This window comes from Triturus cristatus, chromosome 4_2, assembly GCF_964204655.1.
Source record: "Triturus cristatus chromosome 4_2, aTriCri1.1, whole genome shotgun sequence".
NCBI classification, from domain to species: Eukaryota; Metazoa; Chordata; class Amphibia; order Caudata; family Salamandridae; genus Triturus; species Triturus cristatus.
Window position 1 is genome coordinate 654820391 of NC_140586.1, and position 22087 is coordinate 654842477.

At 45.8% G+C, this 22087-nt stretch overlaps 1 protein-coding gene across 1 annotated transcript in view; it reads right to left on the minus strand.

Moving 5' to 3' along the window:
- ALG6 (ALG6 alpha-1,3-glucosyltransferase) overlaps nt 1-22087 on the minus strand; it is a 302197-nt gene that overhangs the window by 144921 nt on the left and 135189 nt on the right. The window contains exon 4 of the mRNA XM_085602411.1: nt 2701-2789. Coding sequence (XP_085458537.1) covers nt 2701-2789 — 89 coding nt within the window. The remainder of the gene's footprint in view (nt 1-2700; nt 2790-22087) is intronic.

The window sequence follows — 22087 nt, forward strand, 5'->3', positions numbered from 1 at the left end:
TATCTCAATTTTTCCACTCCTAACCGTCCTAAAAGCAATGTCGAACTCTTATGGGAATCAGAGTTGCAACAGACCCTATCTATTCGCACATGAGACTCCATTTGGGCACTTTTACATCATATCTCCTGTAATACAAGCACCTCTCAGACCCTTTATTACTTTTATCAAAGATTATGTTTAACTCCCTTGTCTCTCTCCAAGTATAGCTTAGATATACCCCCCAATTGCTGGTCCTGTCAACATATCCCTGGCTCTTTAATGCACTCCTTTTTTCTTTGTCCCAAAATCTCACACTTTTGTATTAAAGTATGGGAGTCAATCTCCTCGATCTGTTCTATTAAATTTCCCTTTGATATTTTTTCCATATTCCTGGGGAGTAATTCTGCTAATTGGTTTGGTTCTCGTAGAGTGGGCAAGTTTGTAAATTTGTTAATTGCTATTGCCTTTCAGGTTATCACTTCTAATTGGAAAAATGCCACCAACGTTTTTTTTATTGCTTGGTGGAATTTTCTTTGTTATCATAACAGACTGGACAGAGCTTTTGTCTGCACGTCTCAGTAACTTATCCGAAAGGAAGCCTTTTGGTCCCCTCTCACTAACTACTTATCCACAACTGCTCTTCGGAATAAGGACTGTTCCTTTGTTTAGCAACCACCATGAGTATTATATTTATTTCTATCTTTTTCTTATGTACTTCTCATAAGTCAATGTTTGTTTTTTAACCTTGCTTCCATGATAACGAATGATTTGATGATTATACTGAGGTAATTTTAAATATCACATTAGTTAAGGATATTACTTTATTCTCTTTCTTCCTATCTTCTTCCTTCTTTCTTTCTTTCATTTTTCTTTTTATCTCTCTTCTTCTGTTTTTTTCTTTTTCTCTTTCTTTTCTTTTTCCTTTTTCTTTCCCTTTTCTTTTGAAAACTATAAAATGCTATTTTGTTTTAAGGTATAACTTTTTATTATTGCCCTTAACTTTTGAATTTATTCATTTATCAGTAACAGTTATCTTAATGTTGCTTATCTCTCAATATTGTATATTCTGTTCGCAACTTTTTCCTGCTATTTTCTTATATGACTATTGTTATATTGTGTACCATATACCTATTTGCTTCAAAAGCTATTTAAACTTAAAAAAATAAAAAAATGAATAACACGACTTGCAAAGAGCACACCATCGGAGAGGTTATCTTGGCACTGAGTAAGTAATCAATTATATTTCGTAGTTAGAAAACACAGCTAGCAAATATTCACTACATAATTCATAAGATACCATTAGGATAACAATATTAAAAACTTACTCGATAAAATGATATAGTGTTACATAGCATATCAAGTGTAAACGAGCAGGGCACCCTTTCAGAGGGAGCTCCCGATCTGGATACTGGCCCCCTTCATCGACATGGGGCAATATATGTCCTTTCAATCTTGGAGGGAGGGTGGGTGCGAAGTCCTGGCCGACCTTTACCCCAACAAGACCTTTCTTACTTACGAGCAGGCAGAAGAGACCTTTGGCCTTGGACGGGGACAATTCCTACACTTCTGGGGGACTTCAGGATGTGGTGAAAGTCACCTGGCCCCAGTACCCGGACATTCCGCCACTGACACACCCTGGATATCCTACTTTCATGCAGTAAGGGTCGTAAATTGATCTCTCTCCTGTACAAAGCCATGGAACAGGATTCCACCCCCCCCCCGGTACTGCCGTCTCGGGCTGCCTGGGAGACAGATCTCGCCACCCAGCTGGAGGAGAAACAATGGGCACGCATAGGCTCCCTCACAATCACAGTCTCATGCAACGCCAGGTTTAAGCTGACGCACTTCAACTTTTTACACCGCACCTACCTAAACCCGGTATCACTGAAACGTATCTCTGGGGACAGGGGAGATAAATGCCCTAGATGAGCCGCCGAGAAAGCGGGCTTTTTACACTTGGTCTGGGACTGTCCACTGGTCAGGCAGATTTTGGTGGGGGTGGTGGGACGGATAGTTGCAGCCACAGGTGCCCGAACCCTTGTATTGTTTACTTGCATTAGTGCGGAAACCCAAGAAAAATAAACTCCTGTATAAGCTCCTACAATTAATGCTGGTAGATGCCAGACGCAGGGTGGCAATAACTTGGATGGGGCAGAAGGCCCCGGAAGTACCTATCTGGCTTAAAGATGTCCGTGAGTGGTCCCTAGCCGAGGAAGCTCACATGCAACTCATTCGAAGGGATGAGAAGCTACAAGACGACCTAATGGCTTGGCGGGTTATGTGTACTTCTGGGTTAGCAGAAGGGGAGCCCTCCCCACAGGATACAACTGACAGTGAGGAGAGTGGGTTAGATCTAGCCATTGGGTCTGGGCCCGACGGGGAGCGAGAGGGTCGGTCCCAGTAATGTCCGCAGTGAGACTCAGTGTCATGCCTGGTTCCTACCTCACGGTGCTATGTTTGCAAATTATTCTTTCTTTCCCCATTGTAACTTTCCCTCCCTGATGCTACCTGTTGTCCTATGTGCCATTAATGATGTCATAGATTTGCCTGCATACAATGATCTGATGCCAGTTTGTGTTTTTTTTTGTCACTATAACATGTACACTGAAAAATAAAGTTAAAAAAAAAAAAAAAAAAAGTATAAACGAGTCCCAAAATGCATGACTAATAAAACACAAAGCAATCAGAAGCATTCTGTGAAGTGGGAAAGAGTTGCCGCACCTGTTGCACGCATGAACAGTTTATGCTGCGGGCTCTCATAGCCACGAGAGGTGTTCAGGGCAATCCACCTGGGATCGACAATGTTGGCACTGGAAGAAAGTAAAATAACAACACAATAACAAATAAAAATTGTTATCTAAATTGTGATCTCTCTCCCACAAACACATACACGAAGAAACACGGCAAATGAATAACAGCAATAAACAATTCAACGTGTTGCTTTTGCTTTGCCATCCTTTGGCAGACTCGTATATTCTATCTTAACTGCTCAGACTCAAATGACACATAAAAGTCAATTATTGACCATCCACGAATGTGTGCAAAATAGAAAAGGGACGTTATTAAATACACTTCTCAAGAAGACCAAGAGTTGACTATTCCCCAATTGAAATGAAACAATTCTATATTTGCACATACATGGAGTTAACTGTATTTACATTTTTTTAAAGTAACTATGTTTTTCTCGATGAATTTTGTAATGGCGATAGGTGTAACAACGTACACAAGCATTAGCTAATAGGTCATATTTTTATTCCATGTTTTTTGTTTAATCTAATTTAATTTTTTTAATAAATTCATTCTTTTGTAAACTATGTAAAATGGAAAAAAATTAGCGCACGTAAAAAATATAAAAACAAATAAGTTGGGCAGCAGCCTAGGTACAACAAGATCTGGTGTTCAAGCAAACTACTTATCAGGCAGCGAAAGAAGTGAGCTATCCCACGGCCATTATGCATTCTGTGATGAGCCGTAGCAAAATGTGAATTACATCTAAACAGACCAGTGGATGAAGAGGGGAAACTTAAACTCCCGTGTGTATGTGGTTATGTAGGTATGTAGGTATTTTTATTTTTAATTCATGAGGCAGGTAAAATAGTCTGAACGTCAGACCTAAACATCACATGTTCTGGCAGCCACCTGGCATAAATGCAACACAAGGACTTTAGATTACACTACAATACTGAAATTTCTCCCTAATTCTTTAAAAATAACTCAACTCTTTATAATGAACAAGTTACTTACCTTCGGTAATGCTGTATCTATAAGAGACATACATTAGTTATAGAGTCCTTACCTTAGATTTACCGCCAGGCGTCAGACTGGATCCAGAGAAATTTTTTCGTAGCAGTACCCCTGCGAGTCGGTAGGTGTAATCGGTCGACTCCACGTTCGTCATCGGTGTCGTGGTTGCCGTAATGACGTCCCGGTGTCTACTTAGATGCCGGCCCTGCGCACTGACGCCTGTTCTGACACGACTTTCCATGCCAGAAGTGCAGAGCCATACAAGACACTGACCACTGGTACACAAAACTAGGGCCCTGGAAGGGAGTCTCTATCCCTAGAAGTCAGTTCGCAGAACGGGGAGTATGGGTGGGGCGGTAAGGAATCTATAACTAATGTATGTCTCTTACAGATACATCGTTACCGAAGGTAAGTAACTTGTTCATTTGAAAGAGACCATTAGTTATAGATTCCTTACCTTAGAATAGATACCCCAGCAATACCAACCCCGGAGGTGGGTCTGCGAATGAAGTTCACACCAGGAAGTCCTGGAGAACACAACGGCCGAAAAAGCCATCTCTCCGAATTTGCCTGTCCAGGCAATAATGCTTAGTAAACGTGTGCAGGGATGCCCACGTGGCTGCCTGGCAGATGTCAACCAAAGGAACTCCACGTCCCAAAGCAGTAGTAGCTGCTGTCGCCCTGGTAGAGTGCGTGCGCAGCCCTACTGATGGTTCCTTTTTAGCCAAAGAATAAAAGATCTTAATGCATCGGACGACCCATCGAGAGAGGGTACGTTTGTGCACTGCCCACATAACCCACGAAGAGTTGATCATCCACCCGGAAATCTTTAGTGCGGACAAGGTAGAAAGACAGCACACGTTTTGGGTCCAGACGGTGGAGTCTCTCCTCCTCTTTGGAAGGGTGCGGAGGCCGGAAGAAGGTGGGCAATGTGATGGTCTGACCTATGTGGAAAGAGGTAACCACTTTCGGCAGAAAAGAGGGCCTAATACGGAGGACTACTTTGTCCGGATGGACAGCACGAAAGGGAGGTCTGAAAGATAAGGCCTGAAGCTCATTCTCTCTACGAGGAGAGGTGACAGCAAGCAAGAAAGCAGTCTTCAAGTAAGGAGACAAAGAGGACCATTATGTAGTGGCTCGAATGGAGCACACATACGATAAGTGAGGACAAGATTCAGGTCCCACTGGGGCATTACGAAAGGAGAAGGAGGAAAGAGATGAGTAATGCCCTTCAGAAATCTGTTAACAATGGGGGACTTGAAAAGAGAAGCTGATCAAGAAAGGCCGAAATGGCTGAAAGATAGCCTTTAAGAATGCCCAGAGCAGAACCCTGCTGGGCTAAAGAAAGAATGAAGAGGAGAACCTCTGAAAGAGGGGCAGAAAGGGGATCCACAGCCTTTGCTGTGCACCATGCCACAAATTTGTTCCATCTACAGGCATATTCCGTTTTAGTGGAGAGACGCCTGGCTGCCAAGTTAACATTACAGACTTCGGGAGGAAGATCGAATGCTGTCAATTGTCGCCACTCAATCTCCATGCAAGGAGGTGGAGACTTGACAGGTTCAGGTGGAGGACCGTCCCCTGCTGCTGCAACAGAAGATCCTCCCGAAGAGGAAGTCTGATTGGAGGCTCGATGGCCAGACTCTTCGTGCCCAGTCCGGAGCCACAAGAATTACTTGGCCCGGTCACGCTTGATCTTCTTCAGCACTCTGGGTTGAAGTGGTACCGGCGGAAAGGCGTACAGGAGGCCGCAATTCTACTCGCGACGAAAGGCGTCACCGAGCGAGTGCCACCTTGGAAACTCCAACGTGCAGAACAGCTGACATTGCACGTTCTCTTCGGTGGCAAATAGATCTAACCAAGGCTCTCCCCACTGCTGAACGAGACCTTGCACCACCTCAAATTGAAGACGCCATTCGTGATCCATCATTCACTGGCGGATGAGTTCTTCCGCCCTGGCGTTCAGGGAACCTGCCAAGTGTTGAACCACCAGAGATATGTGCAGATATTTATATAGCGCAAATCACCAACCGGTCTCTAAGCGCTTGCTTAGGGAACCCGTCCTGGTATTCCCCTGTGAGATAACCCAGCAGGGCATCCACAAGGTGAAAGCCAGGCATCCCGCCGCGAGGGGCCATTGTGGAGATTAAGCAAGCTATTGCCCAGAGTCGCAGAGTATGAACCCATGAATCGAGTATGCACTGGAGCGAGAATTATCGAGTCCATGGACAATTTATGGACTCAAGACCCAGCCGAGCCGGGAATTGAACCCTGGTCCCGGGCTGACCTCTGCTTCCAGGTCTGCCTACTCTAACCAGTGAGCCACACTTCTCCACGTATGCCACATATGCCCTGATGTTCCAGCTATGTCCAAAGGTTAAGAGCCTCTTGACATAGGGTCCACGGGCCCACCTTGCCCTGTTTGTTGCGGTACCACATGGCGGTGGTGTTGTCCGTGAACACTTGCACTAGTCTTCCTTAGAGAGAGGGAAGGAATGCCTTCAGTGCAAGACTAATCACCCGGAGCTCTAGGAGGTTGATGTGGAGCCCGGACTCCGCCGGAGACCAGAGGCATCTGCTCTCCGCTTCACCCATGTGGCCGCCCCATCCCAGAAGTGACGCATCCGTCACTACTGTAAACTCTGGTTGGGGAAGGGAGAGGGATCTGCCGTTGACCCAATCCTGGTCCGTGAGCCACCACTGCAACTGACTTGCAGTCCCCTCCGAGATCTGGACAACATCGGAAAGATTCCCCCGATGCTGTACCTCTGGAACTCCCGGTCCCACTGCAGAGCCCACATATGCCATCTAGCATGATCCACCAACAAGATGCAGGAGGCCATGAGGCCCAGCAGCCTCAGGGTCATTCTGACCACAATCCGGGATGGAGGCTGAAACATCAGTATCATAGCCCGAATATCCCGGACTCGCGGCTCGGGAGGATAGACCCGAAACTGCGCTGAGTCCAGAACCACTCCAGAGAAAAGTAGCATCTGAGCCGGAATCAGGTGCGACTTCGGCACGTTGATAGTGAACATCAGCGAATGCAGGAAGTCCGCCGTAGTCTGGAGGTGGGAGACTACAGCCTGGGGCGAGCCCGCCTGCAACACCCAGTCGTCGAGATAGGAGAAGACTGGAACCCTCGATCTGGCCAGATGAGCTGCGACCACCGCCATCACTTTTGTGAACACCCAAGGGGCGCTGGAAAGGCCAAAGCAGAGCACGGTAAACTGAAAATGCTCATGACCTACCGTGAACCGTAGGTAACGCCAGTGTGCAGGCAAGATGGGGATGTGAAAATATGAGTCCTGAAAGTCCAACGCTACCATCCAGCCTCCAGTGTCGAGGGCAGATAAGACCTGAGCCAAGGTTAACATCTTGAACTTCTCCTTAAGGAGGAAGCGGTTGACATCCCTGAGGTCTAAGATAGGACGCAGGCCATTGTCCTTCTTGTGTACCAAGAAGTAGTGACAGTAGCAACCACAACCTACTTCTGGCACAGCGATGCTTTCGATAGCTCCTGTGGCCAAGAGAGCTGTAACTTCCTGGCGAAGAGGGCCAAATGATCCTCCGACATACGATGGAGTGTTGGTGGCATGGAGGCAGGGGTAGTCTCGAAGGGGAGGGATTAGCCCCTTTGGACTATCTGCAAAACCCAACTGTCCAACGTGATGGTGTGCCAGTGGGGGAGGTGATGGCGGATCCGGCCGACCACTGGCAACCGGTGGGCCTGAAAGGTCAGACTAGGAAGGCTTGGAGACTGCTGCAGATGGGGCATTAGAGGACTGCCCCCCCCCGATAGCCTGAGACCCAAGAGGCTGAGTCCCACGTCCCCGGCCACGCAGAGGCTGGTTAGCTTGCACGGAGCTGTGGCTCTGGGTGGAACATGGTGGGGCACGCCTTCCGTAGCCATGAAAGGCAGACTGCATGGGGTGAGAAGTGGCTGCGAGGCTCAAGGTTCTGGCTGTAGCCCTAGAGTCCTTGAAACGCTCGAGTGCATTGACCGCCTTGTCACCAAACAGGCGACGGTCATCAAAGGACATGTCCAAAAGGGTAGGTTGAACATCCCCAGAGAAGTCAGATGTTCTCTGTCAGGCTTAACGCCTCAGGGCTACTGATGTGCAAACCGTTCTACCCAGCGTGTCGGCGTTATCCAGCTCACACCGGATGGTGAACTTTGCTGCGTCTCGACTTCAGCAACAGCGCTGGTAAGCACGGCCTGGGCCTCCTCTGGGCACTGTGGCAGCACTTGCGCGACCGTATCCCACACCCTGTGGGTATAATGGCCCAAGAGACATGCAGTGTTCACCGACCACAGTCCTAAGCTGTAGTGTAGTTCCTATAGTACCCTCATGCAGGACCTGAGCTTTTGGATATCATACACTGTGGGTCTGGTGGCAGACTGACTCTGTGCACCCCCGCCGAGTATGTTAGCCGCGTTTTGCATTAGCTAGCTCACAGTTCCACTAGAATCTCCTTTTATCAGAGAGATTAGGTTTTGGCAACCTCAGATCACAACAAACCCCGATTCCTCAGACTCGTGGAAACAATATACTACTTTTCACCCAATCACTCGTGCTTGCTCATTTTCTCTCAGAGAGATACACAGAAGAAACAGTCAGGCGTGTTTACAATAAGAATTTATTTTACCGTTGTTCTTCTCTTGTAAAATATATGCGCTGCTACAACTGTTACACAGTAGCAGAGATATAGGATCAGCAGTACAGTCAATAAAAAGGAATAGTACAGTTCTACCATTTTGCAATAGTCATGAACATATACATGATTATAAAATGCATTTATAAAATAAAGCGCATACTCCTAAGATGCCTGTCTAGATGTACCCAAGTGTACCTAGCATGTGAGTAGGTGCGAAAAAGCTAATAAGCCTAGGAGCCAAGAATCCCGCTAGGATTTAGTCGAACCCCATTACCTGAATAGTGAGAGTGTGGGACTTCGTCCTGGACTCAAGTTGGACACCCCATGAGGGATGTTTAGACCACTGTCAGGTGGAGTGACTGCATATCGGAGCTTCAGCGTCTCTGGTCTGTGTGTCGGCTCTGAAGTCTTGGTTCCCTCGTGACTACTGATAGCAAGAGGTGCTGTATTTATACAGTCCATGTGATTGTGTTAGCTATTGTTTAGTATGAGGATGACGTTGTGGATTAGGTAGATAGGAGAGGTGAGGTATACCCCGGGTAGTGTTCTCATAAATTATTCATATGTGCTAAGGAATTAGAAATATCAATTGGGAAAACCCTCCCTCTGCATGGAACTAGGTGAAAGGTTTAGTCCATAAAAGGCATTCTGTCATTATTAGGAGTTATGTCCTTATAAGGCTCGTTCTTATGAAATGAAGGGGAGATGATGTAGGGAAAGTGTGCAATGTTCCCTGGACCTATATTAGAGTCCCGCTATGAAATATAACACCCACTCCTCCTAATACTCAACAATAATAATACACAATTGAGATACACATTTTTATCGGTGTCAGTGCATAAGATTATCAATGAGTCATTTAAAATGTTTCTAAAAACATTAAATATGAATTTTTGTAGTAAAGTTCCGCAAATCACAGTTCTAAATGAGTTCGATCACACAAGTTGAACTACTGCAATCGTACTTAGAAGGCCATGCTTTGTTCTGGAAAGTGTCAATTTGAAAAAGTTGTTTGAAGAAAAGGGAAAGAAAAAAAATCTGAATTCATTCCCAGCACACGGTGAGCCAGATTTAGATTAAATGTGTTGGCTGGGAGACACAACATTATCGCTGCCTGCTGCCACAGGGGACAAACATTGTAGTACCTCGCATAGCACGTCAAGAGTGCGCAGATGAAATTCAGCGCTGCCAACAGTTGTTGGAGAGGCAGCTGGTGCTATAGTCGATACCTTGGTGCCAATGGAGGAGCCGAAAATCAACTCAGTTGAAAAGGGCATCTGCGGATCCTCGAGGAATGCATTTGTCAAGATGAGAATACGCTGAGGACAGAGTCGAGCATGGGACCGCAGTGGTTCCAGCCTGTCTAAGTCCGCTGGCGTCTCCATTAGAGGTGTCAGACAGATGTCCAACTCGCATTCTCCTCCGCAAAACAGGCATCGGAAAACAGGTACAATGCAGTCTTCAAAGGCTGGTCTGAACGATAGGAACCAAGAAGCACTTAGTTCTCTAAGGCGAGGTACACTCAGATGTTGTACCATGCGCTCACTGTAATGTCTCTCCAGGAGAGCGTTTGCAATCTCGCTGGCGGTTGGTCCGTCCATTGCGTAGCAGGTAAACGACAATCAGGATTCCAGCTATTCCGAGCAGGATCAGAAGTAGACCCCCAAAAATGCTTCCAAATACAGAGTGTATAAAGTTTGGAATAACTCCGAGGATTGTCTGGAAGGTGCTAAGGAATCCTGACCCTATGGTCTTAAATAGGTGTACAATGCCGCTCGTATCTGACATACTAACGATACGACCCACCATTTCTACGAAATGTCGGGGGCAATTAGTACGTATTAGCACCTGTATCTCTGTCGAGGTCCTTGCAACTTGAAGTTCAAAGGTCTCTCAAGTGGAGGTTAACGGCACGGTCTGCTGCAAAAGCATGGCTTTCATTCTGCTCAAAGCATCAAATTGTAGCGAAGGCCATAGCGGCGCGTCCCTGACTGTATTTGTCGGAGGAAACAATACTTGCATACAGCAAGTAACTCTGGTGTTCACGGTGACCAGATAGGCAATGCTCGGAAGCATCCCACAGCAACCTTTATCGTTCAGCATCAAGTAACTCCCATTAGACAGTAACTCAAACACTGTCGTGATCACGGCAGCTGGAGTTCCTTCCATGTGGCATGGTAGGTTCGCTATTAAACCATTACAGGCTCCGTGCAAAACGATATCTTGGCACATGAGAGAACCGCTTAAAGCGCTCTTGCAGTTTGTACCACTAAGAAACACTTCTCGAACCCCACTCCGGCATTGAAATCTATATGGTAAATTTTCTGTGCTGATATTGGTGCAACCTTATAATAATATGAGGCTGGATCTGTTGTATTAAACCCTGAAAATTATGCAAATTTCTGTGCAAACGCTTGTGAACTACTTTTTGGTGGTATTGGGCAATGTTCCCACTGCTGGTACTCAAAAACATTCCTAGCTGAAATGGATTTGTGCAGGAAGTAATGACCATAATGGTGGTAACAGTACAATTTGTCATAGTCTGAAGAACTCTCTAACATTTCATTATTAGAAAATGCAGCAGTTTTCTCTAAATCAGACAACATGTTATTGATTGTTTCAGTGTCCCAATCATCAGAAAATGCACTTGAGGTAATAACATCACTTAATGAAATTTTAAATACAGGATTAATTTTTTTAAGTTCGGTCGGGCTGAATATGTTAAAATCAACCTTGTCCCACACTATACCATCAGGTATAGGAACTGCTGTAATGTTCACTGAAGACAAGTCTCTTTGTTCACGATGTGATGATGTAAGAGTCTTCAGTAGGATGTTGACCTTTTGGCTGTGGAACTTTGTTGAAGATAGTGTCCATTGATAAGCATACTAAAAGTCAGTACTAAGCCTAGCCAGAAAAGAAAAAACAATATCCCAGAAATAACCCAGAGTTCAATCCAAGGTGATACCAGGTATGCCTTTTGAAGAAGATGAAGAAAGTTCTTTAATTGTTGCTCGAATGGTGTTTTAGGCTGGCGTCGTTTACGGCTCTCTTGGATCCAGAGTAAACGTATCAAAGTTTATTAAATAGCCAGAAGCAGTTAGATCAATTGTAGGAATTGCATCGGGATTAGTTGAAATGTTAATTTCCTCTCGACGAGGCATGTTGATGTAGACGTCTGTATTAGGTCTAATAGCAACTTGTGAATTATTCTGATGTTCAATTTGAATTGTAAGCCTTGCCGTGACTACCTTGACTTCCTCAGTTGCGGTCTGCTTTAGATGGACATTGCTTTGTTTTGTCCTGGATTCATTTAGATCCTGTAAAACAGCCAAACGATCATGGATATCAAATGGTTTTTCATCCGCCACTGCGCCTTCACAATCAAGATCAGGTAACCACCTTCGTGTCCCAAAGAGGACTTCATATAGAGTGACACCCCCTAGAGAGTTTCTTGGCTGGTTGTTTAATGCCCGCTGTACCCCATAAAGGTGTGTGACCCAACTACCACCCTTGCCTAATACCCTAGCTGTTAAAGATTGCTTTAAGTCCCGGTTTTTTGTCTCCACAACCAAATTTCCCTCAGGATGGTACGGAGATGAGAACAGCAATGCTACGCCCATTCCTTCCATGGCCTCTTTGTAAGCCCGAGAGCTAAACGCAGGGCCGCAGTCAGTATGTAACGTGCTAACTGCGTATGTGCCGATAAAGACTCGGAAATCTTCGGTAACAGTTCGAGCGTCAGCCGAGCATGGAGGCCATACCCATAGGAATCTCGAGCAGCAATCCACTGCAACCATAATATATTTGTAAGCCCCGTCCGTTTGTAAGGGGCCGCAGTGGTCCAAGTACACACACGCGAGAAGTTTGTCTGATTTTAATAATGGCGTCTGTGACAGGCGTGCAACGGTGGAGCTTTCATCTGCTGGCAGATGTTGCAATTCAAGACATAGTCTTTAGTTTGCTTAGTTAACCCTGGCCACCAATAGCGCGGTTTCAATAAAGAAATAGTCGCTGTAACGCCTGTGTGAGCAGAGCCCAAATCCTCCTGTGCAGCTAGTATTAAGCCTTGCCTATGATCCATATTTGGTATTACTCTATCCCCCACTCCAGGAATCTGAGCATATGCAATGTTTTGTGCATCTAACTTGTAGGAGTATTTGGGTGGAAATTTTTTAGGTACTGCTGTGCTGCCTTTGCGTGATGCGATGACAGCTACCATAATATCTCCTTCTATTCTCGTTTTTGAATGAGTGAGTGCAGCTACGGAAGCCGTGCGAACAGCCCCCTTTGCGGCTTCATCAGCCAATGAATTCCCTGCAACGTGAACGTCATCACGTTGATGACTCAGTGTATGGATCACGCGAGTCCTCGGAAGCTCGGCTTTCAACTCTGCTACCTGTTCCCATAGCATTTTATGCTTAATTGTGCCACCTTTCGCATCCTTAACCCCGTTTTGTTCCCAATGGTGTAAGTACTAATTGTGTGACTATACACAGTAAAAGGAATCACACACAATTAGTGTGAGGAATTCGTGACCCGTATTTACAAGTGCCAGTATCAGTGCTTTTAATTCTGCCAACTGAGCCATGCAGTCTCCTAGAGATTGCGTTTTTGTGCAACTAGGATGGAACTTGCCATCACGCATGCAACCTTTAACGATAGCACACGCTAAAAAATATTGCTGCTTACTTCCTATGGCCGGTTGAGCAGATCAGTCAGTATAAATAATATATTCATACTGATCTAGAGGCAAGATTTCATTTGGCAGAGGATATTCTTGTTCGTATTGCAGGAATGCTTGTGTTTTTAAACTTGCTTCAAATCTGTATTCAACGTCTCTTGCAGTAAGAGAATTAGCCCATTGTATCCATCTTGGATGTAACGCTTTCTCAATTGGGATGCTGGCCTTTGTAACAGCTTCTAAAGCCGGTACCGGGGTTACGACAATAATGCGTTTCCCCTGAGCCAGTGCTCTTTCTCTTGCTACAGCAGTCTGAACAGCTGTCAGGATTTTTTCTATCGAAGTGAAACGCATTTCTGCATTTGTGAACAGGTGTGATTTGTATGCGATTGCTACTGCTTCTCCTTCATTGAAGGTCAAATAAGTGTACCCGCATTGGCCCGCAATTATTCGGATCACCAAGTGGCGTACGTTTACGTCTGTTTGTAAGTGTTTGGAAACAATCATGTCTTCCTGAAGTGAACGAAGAATATTAGTATGTTTTTGTGTCCAATTTCTGGCTGAAACGTCAGGTTTTATTAAGTCGTAGAAAGGTTTTACCCTTTGTGCGTGATCTATAATGTATGTCCTGCCGAAATTTAGGGATCCCAGTATTGATTGTAAATTTTTTCATGATTTTGGAGGCTGGAGCTAAAAAGTTAGCTGCCAGACTTTTGTCTTCACTTGACTGCTCATATACCAAAAATAGGGCATTGAGGTGGGCTATTTTCGATTTGAATTTGTAACCCTCTGTGGCAAATCCCATAATAATGGTGCTTACCCTGGTCAAGTGCCTCACTAAGTCGTTGTCTGTTAGATAAATATCATCCACATAGGACAACGCTTCTTCATCAAATTTTTTAAGTAACTCTGTTACTCTTGCTGAAAATACCCTGGGGCTATTCTTATACTCTTGGACTAGTCGACAAAATTGTCGTCGGGACCCTAACGCACTGAATGTGGTCAGATACCTGTTTTCAGGCGCTATATTTTGGCAGAAAAATCCATTTGCGATATCAAGTGTTGTTTTGTATTTTTTGCGCACAATGGTATTAATTAATGAGGCACTATGTGCATTTTGGACAGCAAATGTCTGTGCATGAGTTTAAATGTCTGTAATCTAAAACTAGACGATATGTATTGTCTGGTTTAGAGATGGGAAACAAAGGATTGTTTATTGGAGAAGTACATTTTTCAATGACCCCCTGGTATTCAAGTTGATCTGAGATCTCCCTGACCTGTTTTTTAGCTTTTAGCCTTATTGGATATTGCCTCTGAGCATTAGGTGAAACTTTTAACGGGATCACGTGGTAGGTTGAGTTCTCATCCCACCCAGCGTGATTTTTGTACAATGCTGGATCTTGGGCTACTGCCCACTCCTGTGCATATGTATGTTTAAGGTGAACGGGAACATGGTTGGAAAATGCAGGAACAATTATACTTTCTCCCCTGGGGCACTCCATTACGAATGCAGGTGGGCAATCTTGTTCTGCTAAAAGGATGTCATACCCAGATGATAAGTTCTTCCAAAAAAGACATTTTACTTTCCTGGGCTTGTCCCCCTCCAACGGAGTGTTATTTCATATAACTTATGTGAGACGCTCACCCTGGTGTCTGGTGTTTCCACTGTGATTTAATCATTCAAGTCCGCTGTCATCAGAAATTTCTTCAGGTTCTGGAGAGCTATTGTTACTTCTGCCGTTTGTCTAGCATCGGCAGAGCCCATTCCCCGTTCAGAAGTTGTGTCCTCAGAATTCTGGGCATGGCGGATTTTCAGACTAGCAATTTTCTTTTTCTTAAATTGAGGTTTTGACTTTTGCTTATCTTCTTTTTTAGAAGTAAAGTCGTGAGCATGCTGCTTGTCTCTGGACTGTGTGCGCTCCTCTCTGTGTTGTGACCGTCCTTCTCTTTCGGAGCTTTTCTTTGAGCCCTGAAAGGAACGAGAGGAACGTGTATCAGTATCCTGATACCCGTAAGGTTTCCTAATATTATCCCTATTCCTAAGATTGTACCTCTTTTCAGAGGGCTCCTGTGGAGGAGACCAAACTCGGGACTGAGATCTCTTGTCTTTAGAATTTTGTTTTTTTATTATCCCACTTCTTTTTATAGGAAGTAGGTGTCTGCTTGGAAGTGTCCTTCTCAGGACAGCCCTGTAGTTGAGGTTTTAAAGCTTTTCCCCCCCAACTCTCCCTGCCTAGCTCTGCATACGCAGTTTCAATTATTTTGGGTAGTTCATTCTCCTGTTCTAATGGAGAGAACTCCTGTAGGCGTTGGCAGATTGCCACTGTTGCTGCTTCCCCTTTAATGTTAGCTAATATTATGGCTGATACCTGGTCATAGTCATTTAATAACTTCATCCCTAAGTTTAGGGCAGGTTCTGCTCCGTACAGGTTTTGTATTTGTCCTAATACATCTGGTATTACTGCTAATGAAGGAATACCACAGGTTCTGGTATATATGACAGCAAAGACTGTACCCCAAGAGGTACAATCCTCTAACTGTGGTGCAATCCCCATGGGTAAGCAGATTGTTAACATTCTGTGTTTTTCAAATGGTGTTGTATTTGGGAACACTGCTTCTAACTGGGTTATTTTCTGAGCTACCCAGAAAGGAATTTGTTCACGTTTTGTGGGCACTTTGCCAATTACCGCGTGTAAGGTTTGTGGAGTAATTTTAGTAGCTGTGCTGTGTCGGACCTGCATTTGGTGTAATTACTGTTGGTTGGACCGCTAGCGTCCTCAAGACAAAGTGTGTCATGTTTCTGTAAAGTTTTATCAACTCTTTGTGTTGAACAATCAGTTCATCACGTGGCATTGTGTCAATGTCAGGATGTGATGCATAGGTCGCTAATATCGGCCATGTTGCTCCTGGTCTTCCTAAAGGACCAATCCTTGCTCTTGTTGTAATGTGGGGTAGGGTGCCATTAAACCAGAAAAATGTTCCTGGTAGGTAAGCGGAATTTCAATCTCCGCAAACAGAGTGTAGACCGCTGGAACTTCTTCATGTGTGTAATAATGAAAATTATTTGTTACGGCATTCGCTGCTGGGAATATAACCCATGAGTGGAATACCTCTGTTTGGAAATCTTCGTGTGCCTCTATCACAAATATTAGTACACCTCCTCTGGGTGGTAACCCATTTTTGAGTAATTTAACTGTCAAGAGTGTGTCTTACATTGGCTGCAATCTGTATTGCATTGGCATCGTCTTCTTCAGACTGATTAAGTGCCTAGTTTATTGGGTTTAAATCTCCGTTATCGATAGACATCGTGTTTAAGACACGGAATAACTGTCCAAGGAAATTTAAGATAAGGTTTTATGCACAATTTTAGAAAAATTGTCCTTCAAGCTGCATAACCAACAGCCAATAAACAGGATATCTCGCCTACTCAGCTGTGGCAGAGTTTTTGTGCCCAACCACTCTAGACGTCTCTGGTTTTTGTGAGTAGGGCTCTCTGAGAATAAGCACGACTGAGCTACTCAGATTCTACGGTTAAATCAGTACCAAACCAAACGTTGGTGGCACCATGTAGTGTAGTTCCTATAGTACCCTCATGCAGGACCTGCGCTTTTGGATAACATACACTGTGGGTCTGGTGGCAGACTGACTCTGTGCACCCCCGCCGAGTAGGTTAGCCTCGTTTTGCATTAGCTAGCTAACAGTGCCACTAGAATCTCCTATTATCAGAGAGATTAGTCTTTGGCAACCTTAGAACACAACAAACCTTGATTCCTCAGACTCGTGGAAACAATATACTACTTTTCACCCAGTCACTCATGCTTGCTAATTTTCTCTCAGAGAGATACACAGAAGAAACAGTCGGGCTTGTTTACAATAAGAATTTATTGTACTGTTGTTCTTCTCATGTAAAATATATGCGCTGCTACACCTGTTACACAGTAGCAGAGATATAGGATCAGCAGTACAGGGAATACAGTGAATAAAAAGGAATAGTAGAGTTCAACCATTTTGCAATAGTCATGAACATATACATGAATATAAAATGCATTTATAAATAAAGCGCATACTCCTTATGCCTGTCTAGATGTACCTAAGTGTACCTAGCATGTGAGTAGATGCGAAAGAGCTAATAAGCCTAGGAGCCAAGAATCCCACTAGGATTTAGTCGAACCCCATTACCTGAATAGTGAGAGTGTGGAACTTCGTCCTGGACTCTAGTTGGACACCCCGCGAGGGAAGTTTCCTTGTGCGTAGATAGGAGAGGTGAGATATACCCCTCGGGTAGTAATCTCATAAATTATCCATATGTGCTGAGGATGACGTCTTAGCAATATCGATTGGGAAAACCCTCCCTCTGCATGGACCTAGGTGAAAGGTTTAGTCCATAAAAGGCATCAGTCCTTATAAGGCGTTATATGTCCCTATACGGGATTCTGTCCTTATTAGGAGTTATGTCCTTATAAGGCTCGTTCATATGAAATGAAGGGGCGATGATGTAGGGAAAGTGTACGGTGTTTCCTGGACCGATATTAGGGTACTGATATGAAATATTACAAAGCTGGTGGAAGAAAACATCTTCTTGCCAAGATGGTTCAGCTTCTTAGATTCCCTATCTGGGGGAGCAGTAGGAAATGCGCCTTTTGAGGATGAGGCTTGGATTACCAAGCTCTCAGGGGTAGGGTGTTGGGAGCGGAAAAGTGGGTCGCCCGGGGCCGGGCGGTGGTGTCGGGCAATCATCCTGTTCACAGGAGCCCCTGTGCTGGGCTCGGACCAAGTGCCCAGAAGGATGTCGGTGAGGGCTTCATTAAAAAGGCAACAGGGGCTCAGAAGAGGCTGCAGCAAGCTGAAGCACCTCAGTCAGGAGGTTAGTCCTGACAGCCACCATAGGAAGCTCGAGGCCCAAGGCCTCAGCCGCCCTATGCAACACCAGAGCGCAGGAAGCTCCCTCCTCTGTAGCCACAGTAGGGAGGAGCATACAAAGGTCTGGGGAGGTATCCAGACCACTGGCATCACCCAACTCCTCTCTCCAGTATGGTTCCTCGAGTTGATCTTCTAGAGTGTCAACAGACCCCTCCTAGTCTTCCTCACCCTCCTCTGGCTGCCACTCAGGGCGGTACGGGACGCCAGGAATGGACAGTGGGACAAAAGTACCCTCCGACGCCGGTACAGACGTCGGTCGACGTCGGTCCGGTGCCGTGTCCACATTGGGGGTAAGGCTGGGGTCGACGCTGGTATGGGGCACAACCAGCGTCTGGGGATGTCATCATCCAGATCGGTGCCGGGGAAGGTACGGTGAAGTCGACCGGCAATGATCCGGATCTAGGCCAGGATCCATGGGGACCCTGCGGCGCCAAGGCCGGAGCCGCCAGCATCAAAGGCTTCAGGACACACAGCCGAATCCGCGGGGCCCAAAGTCGTGCCGGCGCAGTCGGGGTGCCCAAAGATGCTGTGAAGCGCTTCGTAAAAAGCTCGAAGCTGAGCAGGGGACACTCCGGCCACGGGAAAGGGAGGGAAGCGCGGAGCCGTCCCGGCGGGCTCCGTGGAATATGCCAGAGAATGACGACGCTCTGGGTCCCGCGTCGCGTTGGCCAACGGACGGGGAGAAGGCGAAGAGCGACACAGTTTCTTTGCATTCTTCTTGTGCTTAGACTTACCCGAGGAGTGCGAAGACTTCGATGACAAGTGGTGATGGATCCGCGACCTTCCCCTCGACCGGGACCTCAAGCGCCGCGGAGCAGACTGCCGGGCCTCCAAAAGCTTTTGGGACCACTCCCACAAAGACATCGGGTTCAGGGCCTCGGAGTCGGATCACAACTTCGGGTTGTGGTCGCACTCCAGGCACCAAAGACACACAAGGTGCGAATTGGTGACCGACAACCTTGTGAAAGGGGTCACAAGTCTTGAAACCGGGCCGACGGCTGGACATCCCTCATGCACCAGGAGTCGTAAGACTTCAAAGACGTCGACAAAAAGCTGAAAAAGGTTAGTCAAAAAGCGACTAAGGGGCACGCTCTCTCCGGATTGGCGCTGGCTGGTGCGGAAAAAGAAGGAACTGACGTCAGCGTGTTTGGGCGGCGTCTAAGTAGACACCGCAACGTCATCCCAGCGACCAAGAGGCCGCGGACGAACGTGGCGTCGACCGACGCCACCTACCGAAGTACAGGGGTACTGCTACGGAAAACTTTCTCCGGATCCAGTCTGACCCCTGGGGGTAATTCTAAGGTAAGGAAGCTATAACTAATGGTCTCTTTCAGATATTACATATAACTCAATTAGAACCCAACTGAAAGTGAAATTGAATAACTGGAAGAGAACAAAATAAGGACAAGGAATGAGGAATTTCAATGCAAACCTGGAAAACCGTGCTCCTGATTTACTCCAGCCCCTCTCTCGGTTGACAGTTTGACGAAAAGATGGCAAAACAACTAGGTTCATACATCTCCACTGAGAAATTGCCATAATGTTGAAAAGTGCCTGGTAAGTAGTAAAGGCAAAAGGCTACCTCAACTAGAAACTAGTAAATTAGCACATGTCCGGGACTTGAAAACCAGAGCCAAAATATAAATTCAAGGGTATGCCCTACCCATAGTTTGGGTTTTAATGAACTTGAATACACAGAAGTCTCCAAAGAGGAACACACTTAATTTCACACCAATGTATTTGCTACCATTTGCACAAATTAAGTGAACAATCTCATATTTCCAGGTGGGCATACTTATAGGCAAATAAAGGAGCGAAGCCACAGATTTGTTTTTAAGACTTCTGAGGTAGCACTTGGTGCACAGCCCATGCATGCATCCAGACTCTCACAAGATTGGGTCTCCATGCTTTCTTGTTCTAAGTACTTCATTGTCATTTCTTTATCCCTACTATTGGACTACATGCCAGTTATACATATCTTAAGTTGGACCCTGACAGACAGTGAGAACATAGCCTTGAAGAATTGTCCATATGGAAGCCAAAGTTGCAATGCTTCTTCATTAATTCAAAAGTCTGCAATATATGGTAAAGTAATCTGGTTTGTTAGTTGCTCAGAATAACGTGAAAACAAGAACAGTGATTCTCTATCCAAAACAGAATGCCCTGTCGGCTCCATTGATACGGTGATCCAATGCAGGCAAGGACCTACAAGACAGTATAGAGCACAAGTTTGCAAAGCCTACTTATGATCCGGGACATTAAAATCTGTTGGTTGCATACAAAAACGGCAAACAATTGACTCTTAATCCTTCAAAACCCCAGCTGCAGAAGACAGACCATACACTGTCATAATGCCCAAGGACCTACCATAGCAGCCCAGGGTGAGTGTTTTTTTGTGGTGCTCAACTTAGCTATGCCGATGCACGCCCAAACAGCAATGCTGCCAAGCTCCTGGCCTTGACCACCAGGTCAACATTTCTCTTTTCAATGTTTGAATGAAGGACATCTAAATGAGCTTCAGACAGAGCAGGAGGACACTGAAGCCTGTGTAAGCCAATGCACTGTTGGTGCACTTTCCCAAAGGGAAATTGTTAGAAATGGGGGTCTCTAGTTGGCAGAGGTGGGTATCTTTGTCCAAGTAGGGGCCCTTGATTCTAGTCAGGTTAAGGGGGGTACACTCCTAAAATAACCCCTGCTCACCCCCTTGTTAGCTTAGCACGAGCAGGCAGGTTTATCTCCGAGGCAGTGTGTAAAGCATTTGTACACATACCGTAATACAGTGAAAACACTACAAATGGACACCACACCAGTTTAGGAAAATAAGTAATCTTTATCTAAACCAAAACAAGACCAAACGACAAAAATTCAACATACAGTATCAAAAATATCCTTAGAAATAGGTTATTCACTTTAAAATAAAGCTTGTAGCAACAAATAACTCCAGTTGGAGTTATAATGACGTGACCGGTGTAAATTCCAAAGTAAGACGCAGAGCGCGAAGTGCGCTGCGTCAGGCCCACAAAGAACAGTACCTTGGAAACGATGAAAATCAAACACAGTTCACAGCGTCTGGGAGGCGATGCTTTGTTGGCGCCGCACGGCGTCGGTTCCTTACGACCCTAGGGGAGGTGAAGCCTCTATTCCTTACTGCAGCGCAGGGGAGGCGAGACGACTGTTCGTTACTGCGTGGGGGAGGTGACATCAAGGTGGTGCCGAAGCCTCTGTTCCTTACGACGGTGCGCTATTGATGGATTTAAGAGTCACCCACGTCGAGGATTGGCTCTGCGATGATGAAGCTGGCTTTGGAGTCGATGCGGCACGGCAGCAGGCGTCGGGCCTACGTAGCAAGTCGGAGCAGCGCTCATGGCTTTGGTGTGGGTTACGGCGTCGCTCGCTGGCGTCGGTGTTGCAATTTTCTTCTGTAGCAACTGAAACATTAGTTCCAGATGCAGAGAGACAGAAGGGGTGAAGTTGTTGTGTTCCTGAGACTTCAGAACAGAAGGCAAGCTCAGTTTCAAGCCCTTGGAGATCTTTTCTTCAAGCAGGTGACAAAGCAAAAGAGCAAAGTCCTTCTTCTCCTTTCCTTGGCAGCAAGCAGCCGCTGCAGGCCAGATCCAGACAGCAAACAGCACAGGGGAAGTATTCGTCCTCAGCTTCTCCGGCTCTTCTCCTTGGCAAAGGTTTCCTTTTCATTTCCCAGAAGTGATCTAAAAGTCTGGGGTCTGTGCCCCTCTTTTTATTCCCCAAAAGATTTTGTTCTCTGAAGGCAGAGTGTGTCTGTACTCAGCCAAAACCAGTTCTGTGGGGGACTTTGCAAGTGCACAACAACCTCTTTTGTCAGTGTGAACTCTGGCTCTAGACACACCACAGGGGGCAGAGCCATCATTGTGGAAGGCAGGCACAGCCCTATTTAGGTGCAGGTGCTACTGCACCACTCCAAATGCAGACCAGGCGTATTCAGCCCAGCCCTGACTCATCAGACTTCTGGAGCCGCTGCCCCTCTCCAGCCCCTGTCATCCAAAAGCCAGACATGCAATACACAAACCTAGCAGAGGCATGGTTAGGCAAGAAAATACCCACTTTCTAAAAGTGGTATTTTCA